The sequence below is a fragment of the Electrona antarctica genome (assembly GCF_951216825.1).
Source record: "Electrona antarctica genome assembly, chromosome: 11".
Taxonomy (NCBI): domain Eukaryota; kingdom Metazoa; phylum Chordata; class Actinopteri; order Myctophiformes; family Myctophidae; genus Electrona; species Electrona antarctica.
The window spans coordinates 17,626,473-17,635,166 of record NC_136792.1 but is presented as its reverse complement, the minus strand read 5'-3'; the positions used below and the strand labels follow the sequence as shown (position 1 = coordinate 17,635,166).

Sequence of the window (8,694 nt, the reverse complement as noted above, 5' to 3'; positions counted from 1 at the left end):
TGTATTATAATTCATTTGAATCTCATAGCCCGATGCTCTTTTAATTGGGTATGCCAGTGGTTACACAATCAAGCATTGAAACAGACAATGCCAAGACACAACTGACTTTTCTGTACCTTTATGTAATCACATGATATAGTCACAATACATGATATACTAGATGATGACTAAATCTGTATGATGCAGAGAATAACACACAAAATACAGAATAATTTAGTCATTTAAATGTGATTTCACTAGGTTCTTATTTATGTATTGTCAGTACATATTGTAAGAAACGTAAACCATATTAAAATGTATTTGCAAAGATGTTTTACCTAAACAGGATTGCCAGACCACTATAACTGTTGCCAATAATTCAGTAATGAACAAAGATGTCTCTGCTCTTGTTTCATCTTTATTGTAATATACAGAAATGTTATGAATATTACCTCATTTTAATTATTTGCCTTAAGGTTAAACAGCTCTGGCATGTATACCCAGTTTTTAACGTTTTCTGTGGCTTTTATAAACTCAAAGGTGTATTTGGCCAACAAGATTTTCAAAATAATTCAGTAACTCATTGCATCTTGATAATCCATGATCCAATATCATTTGGAACAATTTAATGATGAAGAAAATACATGAAAATGCTTATTTATTAACTGGTTTAATAAAATACTACATTCACATGGTTTGTGTATATCTTCCAACTTTTGTATGTACATTCCGTAAAACATAGTTGGAGCTCTAAGGCCCTATTTCACTGGCAGCCAAATCCAGCCTGAATGAGATCTGTTCCACATCCAGATTGGTATCCGATTTGTATAAATAAATCTAAACGCATTTAGAGGTGTTTTCAAATCTGATTTCAGGATATCTGTCTCAGTCTGAAGGCAGTAACCTGATCTAACCACCCAATAAATAATAATCTGATTCCAATCTAGATGTGGCACAAATCAGATTTTGGCTGGATTTGGCTGCCAGTGTAAATGGAGCTTAAGTGAACAAACTCCCACTAACATTGTCACACGTCTATGCTGTCAGCTGATGCCATGTGATGTATAAGAGTAAGAAGACACCACTATACAGCTTCTGATGAGGGATGAAATACAATGTGTTCCTCTGTGTGTCTTAACCCATTAAACCTAGTTTAATTTTAAATAGCTTTTAAATTGGCATTTGTAGCCCTAGAGCAGCCAAATGGCAGTTCATAGTTTATCATGATTCATTCGCCTTGCCAATGTTTTTGGGAAAATGTTTTCCTTGGTTTATCATACACTATTTCCATGACTCAAAACATTTGTGACCGCTTCTGACCGAGGCTAAGTCATTGAAAAAAGAATATTTTTCATGTCATGAAAGAAGGAAATCATAGCTTCAAATTGACATATTGGTTGTTTGACCCACCAGTTTTGGAGATATGGATTATAGAGTAATGTCTTGCAGGACTAACATTACACCTAGCTACATGTTATGCATTTATTTCATATTTACATGTCCGTTTTAGCTCTGACATTTATTTCAGGCATGCTCTAGTATGTGAATAGTCTGCCTGTGCTATTAACTCATTTGCATAAAAAAAGGAAAATCTGTTTTTCTCTTCTCCTGAACAGTTTGTCTATCCGCCATGACTGTCTCTATCAAAAAGAGTCACATTTTGTTCCCCCCCCCACACACACACACACACTTTTGCAATCAAACAATCATCATATTATCTTATAGTTTTGCTGTGTTATGTTCTTATGATGTTCATTGTAATACTGAATAGTCAGACCTCCACATTGGACCCAGGATTAGTCTCAGTAGTGACATTTACAAACAAGTTGTGACTTAGGCTATATGAGGCACCGATCAATGTAAGTTGATTTTTAACTGTTCACTGAGCAAGTGGCAATCTTTTACACTAGGGGTAACTGTCATTCACATTCACCTAGTCTGTTTTTTTGGAACAAGGAGGGGTTTGATCTAATTTAAAAGAAGGTAAGAGTGTTTTCTATAATATTTTATTACACCAGTAACGACTGGAACTTATAGAAGCTTTTGGTGTAATGTACTAAAAGGTAATTATTACCTTTGTAAGATTACTTTATACCATGTATTCCTTTATGCATATGTGCAGTATATTAAGGAATCCTTAAAGAAATAAAGATATAAAGACACTGAAATTGCTGTCATACGGTAGGCCCTATATGTTTTTAATTTAAAATAATTTCTGGATTTAGGCACGTGGTTCATAAAAGCAGAACAAGAGCACATGCTTTACAATTTCACTGAAGCGGTCCTGTTGTGAGACTCATGTTTCCGACATTGTTGAAAATAAATTATTTTGGTGCTTTTCAAAGAGAGCGAGACTAGGCCTAATATCTGCATAGTCATAAATCATAAGTACTAACCTAAACAGTTGATATTGGAATTGGAAGAGGAATATTTGAGAATGTGCGTAGAGTAAAACTATAAAATGTAATCCAGAAAGATTACATTTTATAGTTTTACTCTATTAGTATTGTATAATTGTTTGAGTAGCCTATTGCTATTTGGAACTGAGAATGTTACACTGTCCTTTGGTCAACATCATTTGTGTCTCTTCTAGGAACGCTGTGAGGACATGGACTTTTTTCTGGCACTCCTGTTGATGTGTCTGTGCAGAGGAGTTACAGTAAATCCCAATTTTTACATTGTCGTATGACTAGTTTGTGGCAAAGAAATTTAGTTTAAATTCAACTCTTTGTGCCATTATGTTATGCAGGTGACCTAACAGTGTTATATTGTGTTTCTGTTCAGATTGCTAATGGAGAAACTGATGAGGCAATCCCCTTGGTGCCTCTGATTCCTTTAATGCCTAGCCACCCCATAGAGGTGAGGCCCAAAGATGAGATGTTTGGATGTTTTTTGCATTACACTGAATAACCTGGCTGGAAACACTGGGATCAACACTGCTTTGGTGTACCCATGCATATGCCCCTTTGCTCAACTGTCGCCCACTATTCCTTGCCTTCAGAAAGTGACAAACGGAAGCACATCACAACCAACAACTGCCACACAGCAAACCACAAATACAATTGACAAACCAGATGGGGGCTCATCTGAGGAGGAGCAAGATGGGCACTGTGTGTCTTTGGGCCGAAGCCCAGAGTCTAGGGAGGCCATAGCCAATAGCTTCCAAAGACTGGGCATGCAGCTTCTACAGAACCTAGAGACAACGCCTAAGGACCCCAATGTGATCATATCTCCGCTCAGCATATCATTTGCTCTCTCCCAGCTGGCTCTGGGTAATGATCTATTATTGTAGCTTTGAAATGATGATAAATCGTATGTGGGCTTGATGCTTTATACGTGCGTAGCAAGCACATCTGATAGAAATGTCTTGGCCTATTTGATATAAAATAGGCAGTGTATTATGCAACCATTATTAATTATTATTTAAATTATATACATCAATATTATTAATTTATTTAATTATTTAATTATTTATAATAATTGATTTATTATAATGTATTTATTATATTCATTTAGGGGCAGTAAATGAGACTGAGGAGCTTCTGATGCACCATCTCAATGCAAACACTCTACCTTGCTACCACCAGTCACTGCATACTGTCTTAAAGCAGCTCAGAAACAGTGAGCTGCAAATTGCATCAGGCATCTTCCTTGACAAAGGTTAGTGCTTAAATACATATGGGGTTACTTCATCTGTGGAGTTTAAACTTAACTAACAGTTGAAACTTGAAACGATTTGACACAAACACATTTTATGTTCATTGCATATATTGATTGATGTGTGTTTTAGGGTTTCAGGCAAAGCCAGAGTTTATCCTCGAATCCCAGCAACTTTATGACTCGGAGCCAATGACCCTGGAAGGGTTGCAACAGATAAATGAGTGGGTTGAGAAGGCCACGAATGGAAAAATGACCGACTTCCTTACTTCTTTACCGCCCAACTTGCTCCTAATGCTCATTAATGCTGTCCATTTCAAAGGTAAATAAAGTGGATGAAATCTAACCAAATGGCACATAACTTGTTTTGCAAGATGATCATTTCTAAAGAACACAACTGATTATTTTCAAATATAATGAAATTTGGACTATTACTGTCTGACTGTAATAAGCTGATATAACTCATACTGTTTTACAACAGGAGAATGGAAATCTCGCTTTGACCCACGCTTCACCTCGAGAGGTGTGTTCTACATTAATGACAAACAAATGGTTGATGTTGAAATGATGGAAGGTGCCAAACACCCCTTGAGTTTGCTCACTGATAATGAACTGCAGGCTCAGGTAAAATACTTTTCCTAGTAACTAGAGCTACAATATGGCCAGTTTATCAACCTCCCTGTTGTGGTAGAATCTATTTAGCCTCTTTTATAGCAAAGATATCATTATTAATATACAAATTACACCTGTGTGAACTGAGTGGTGTAAGGTCTTATATAGACTGATCAGCTGTGGTCTGATGTAATGTCTGACGTAATGAAATCACACCCGTGTGACCATAGCAACCATGCTCATTTTTTTGAGTGGTGTAAACCACTCCTACAACTGGCTTTGTTTGTCTGTCTGTCTGTGCAAAAAGAATGAGCATGGTTGATGCTGATTGGTTGATGCTGATACATTACGTCAGAACACAGCTGATCAGGCTATATAATACCTTACACCACTCAGTTCACACGGGTGTGATTGTTTTGGTACGAACAGACACAGGTACATTTTTGAGTGGTGTAAACCACTCCTACGACTGGCTTTGTTAGTCTGTCTGTCTGTGCTCAAAAAATGAGCATGGTTGCTACGGTCACCCAGTTCACCCGGGTGTGATTTCATTACGTCAGACATTACGTCAGATCAGAGCTGATCAGGCTATATAAGACCTTACACCACTCAGTTCACACGGGTGTGATTTTTTTTGGTACGAACAGACACGGGTACAAAGCCAGTTGTTGGAGTGGTTTACACCACTCAATAATAACCAGTAAGGCGCCCTGAGGTCGTGTGCACGCGTCCGCCTGGGTGATGGCAGACTGCTGGGCGAACGCTGGCGCTTTGGCATGGGGGGTCAGATCAACATATGGAATGTCAGAACAGGTCAGCTCCATATATGGAGATCTAAGGGTGGCAGCGGGGGCAGTGTCTTGAGTGTACAGGCTACAGGGTTTGATGAGGGCCCAGGTAGGGCCGGGCCTTAATTTTTGGGCCTGTAGTTTTCGCTGGCTGCCGAGCTCGGCTGCACTAATAACTTTGGGGTGGGCCCATCTAGAGTTTGAATGGACATGTATCAGTCAAAAGGGAGACATCGAAGAGGAAGGACGGGTGGGGAGGATCAACATATGGAATTTCAAAACAGGTCAGCTCCATATATGGAGATCTAAGGGTTTGAGGTCAGATGTAGAGTTGCTGGCCGGCTCCATATATGCAGATCTAGTTGATGATCCAGTCTTCTCCATGTATGGCTATCCAAGATTTGATGAGGTCAGTGTTGTGATCTTCATATATGGAGATGGCCATATATGGTGGCGTGATGGGTCACGAGGCATGATGTCATGAGGCGTGACTGACCATATATGGAGGCGTTATGTCACGAGGCGTGACCATATACGGAGGCGTGTATGATGGGAGATGCAGGTGTTCATAGTATACTGCGACATTCGGTTGCAATAAATAAGAACATTATTTCTTCTGCCCATGCATGCAGGTGGCACGGTTCCCATTTCAGAAGTCGGTGAGCCTGATAGTGGTCAAGCCCCTGTCTGGTGAGCTGAATATGTCAGAAATTGCAGAAAAGCTGAATTTCACAGACTTATATGAACGTCTGCCCAAGGAAAGGGCAGTGCAGGTCAAAGTCCCCAAATTCAACCTTGAGTACACTCAGGATCTACATGAAGTTCTTACCAAGTTAGGTAAGGCTGCACAACTGTCTCCAGCCTAGTTGAAGAGATGTGTATCATCAGACATTGTCACTGAATTGTCTATTCGGTCTAGATCTATTCTACACCTTGACTTGAATTTGCTTGTTATATTCCATGACAGGTCTAGGGGAGATATTTTCTCAACCCAACCTAGCAGCGATGGCAGATGGCCCCCTGCTGGTAACCAGTGTGATGCACAAGTCCAGCATTGAAATAAATGAGGAGGGTGCAGAGGCTACAGCAGCGACCACTGTGGTCATCTCACGAGCATCAAACCCCATCTTCTATCTCAACCAGCCCTTTTTTCTTGCCCTTATGGATGATATGACCCAAGTACCAATCTTCATGGGTGTCATCACCAACCCTAACCCTGAAGCGCCTGTCTTGCAGAGAGCGGAACCTGGGGATTTCCTACTGAAATCAGATAATAATTATGATAGCTATTTTGGTCGCCCACCTAAGTAAGAGAACTATTACCTAGATAGCTGTCAAAAAGAAATCCCAGACAAGGAACTCAGATAACTTTATCACTGTACATATTTGACCTATAGTACAGTTAGCTATAGATCCAAAGTTTGTATAAAACAGATGCTAATTTGTTTAATGTTGCATCATGAATAAACACACTGCAGAGGAATAAACACTGCAGAGCCTAGTATTCCCTGCAAATGTCTTCTCCTTAACAGATTGCAAAATTTGCTCCTGAAGAAGACACACCAAGCTTATGATCTTGAATAACTTTTTCAAATCAAAAGCAATAATAATAAATCTTGTGAATTAAATCCCATTATGTGTACATCCAATCAGTTTGACCATTGAAAGGGGAAAAAAGATAATAATAAAAAATCTGGGCTATATTGATCCAGAGTAAAAGAAAATCACACCCTTGTGAAGTGAGGGGCACTCTTATCATCGTCATAATAACTCACCATCTATTCTAACCATAGATCTTCCTCCTCCAACTTGCATTCTGTTAGTTCAACATCCCGACCCGTAGAGTTTTTTGCTGACCTACATTCTAACTCTCCGCCGACCTCCTCCACACGCCCTAGTTCTTTCACTGAGAGGTAGTGTGGGGCATTATTACAATGCCCCACACTACCACTTCTCGGTCATGTAGTACAGGTGTGATTTTAAACTATGGGATAGTATTTTTGGGGTGGTTAGATCTTGTTGAGCTGGTCATTTTGAAAGTAGTGGACAGTGGGCAACAAGTAAAAAAAAGTGTGGGCAGTGTCACCCCTGACTATAGGCTTGAGTTGGAACATCTTGTTCAGTAGTCGTGTATACAAAAGGGAGACGAGGTGACGAGTCTTCTTCTACGACGAAATAGAATGGAAGTGAACGGTGGCGGGAGCTGAACTATTACTACTGCCATCTAGCGGTCTATGAGTTAAGCCATTATTTTATTTCAATCTCATAAACAAATCCATTTGTTTATGAGGTTGTGGGTCTATCAGATGCTGTTCATGAAGTCATTTTAAACATACATTAACTGTGGCTTATAACTGAAGTGACAAAGAATAAACAGTTCTTGTTGTCTACACACGTGTGAATATTTTTTATTTGTGTGACAAATTCAGATGATGTGTGGGTGGATTACAGGTAATGGGTTCAAATTTAATTGAGTTTGAGTGCTCCAATCAAATCTACAAGCTCTCAAATTTTGCAACACATCTACCTTCATATAGAGGCCTACAGTAGATGTCCTTTCCTTCTTTACTTAACCCTTGTAGAAGTGAGGATAGAGGAGCTAGGCTTTGCTTAGTTGAAAGTCTGGTGACGCGAGGTTAGGCTTCGCTAGCCTGGCTAATAAGCCAGACGCGTATTAGTCTGGCTTATTAGCCATAGCCTGGCTAATAAACCAGACTAATATCACACAACACTGTCGCGGTATATCAGTCTGGGCTGGCTCCACTTGGATTTCATTTCCCGGGGCACATTTTCTCTTTGACGCAATTGGTCAGAGCTACTGTCAGTCAAAGGTCTCAAGCATTGAACGTCACTGTACCAAAGCCCGCCCATATTGCATACCGTGTCCCGATTGGTCCGACCTGTTCTCGGTTGTAGGAAAGAGGCGTGCTACTGAGCCTCGCCAGACCGTAATCCGCTGGTAGGCAACTTTTTTTTGCCAACGGCTGATTCGGTCTGGTTTATTAACCAGGCTATATTAGCCAGGCTTCGCTACTAGGACAATGGTACTGTATCACGTACGGTCACCCCTAAACCATCTCGCCCCTCGATTTTTTTCTATTATGCTTCCTTGTGGAACGCCACAGCTCACTGGGAGCTGTGGCATCTGTTCTCTCCCCTCCATATAGGATTGCATCCAGCTCACTGATGTGCTATCAACCAATTGCTTTTAGCTTGTTAACCAGTATGGTCTGGTTCACGGTGTCAAAAGCCTTTTGGAGGTCCAGCTTGACCATGCCACAGTATTTGCCAGCATCCACCTACCTCATGTTTGATGTGGTCGCTCAAATAGAGGAGGCATGTGGGATGTTCTGAAGCCAGATTGGAATTCATACATTATTTATTTTGTGGCAAGTTACTTTTCAACCTGTTCATAGACTATTTTAGACTATTATTTCCATCACTTTCGAGATGGAGCCCTCTGATTTTGATTTTTCATATTCCATCCTGATTGGCGAATTCCGAACTGGCCCACAATAACCTACCTGACCTGGCGGAGACCTGTGCTTCGAACTTGGGGAACACTTTATCTTAGTAGTTCATCAAAACTTTTGAGGGAATTTCATACTAACGAGTCCACCGGAATGTTAAGAAAGTGCCCCATCTTGTGACAAAGTAG

The 8,694-nt window shown here is 40.2% G+C and overlaps 1 protein-coding gene across 1 annotated transcript; it reads left to right on the top strand.

The window, feature by feature from the left end:
- The first annotated feature begins 1,818 nt into the window (after positions 1-1,818).
- serpinf2b (serpin peptidase inhibitor, clade F (alpha-2 antiplasmin, pigment epithelium derived factor), member 2b) lies at positions 1,819-6,865 on the top strand. The gene is made up of 9 exons (XM_079514464.1): positions 1,819-1,838; positions 2,573-2,638; positions 2,764-2,838; positions 2,981-3,251; positions 3,496-3,639; positions 3,770-3,958; positions 4,118-4,260; positions 5,669-5,873; positions 6,004-6,865. The coding sequence occupies exons 2-9, from the start codon at positions 2,588-2,590 to the stop codon at positions 6,345-6,347; spliced, it is 1,422 nt and encodes a 473-aa protein (XP_079370590.1). The 5' UTR covers positions 1,819-1,838; positions 2,573-2,587; the 3' UTR covers positions 6,348-6,865.
- Positions 6,866-8,694: the final 1,829 nt, after the last annotated feature.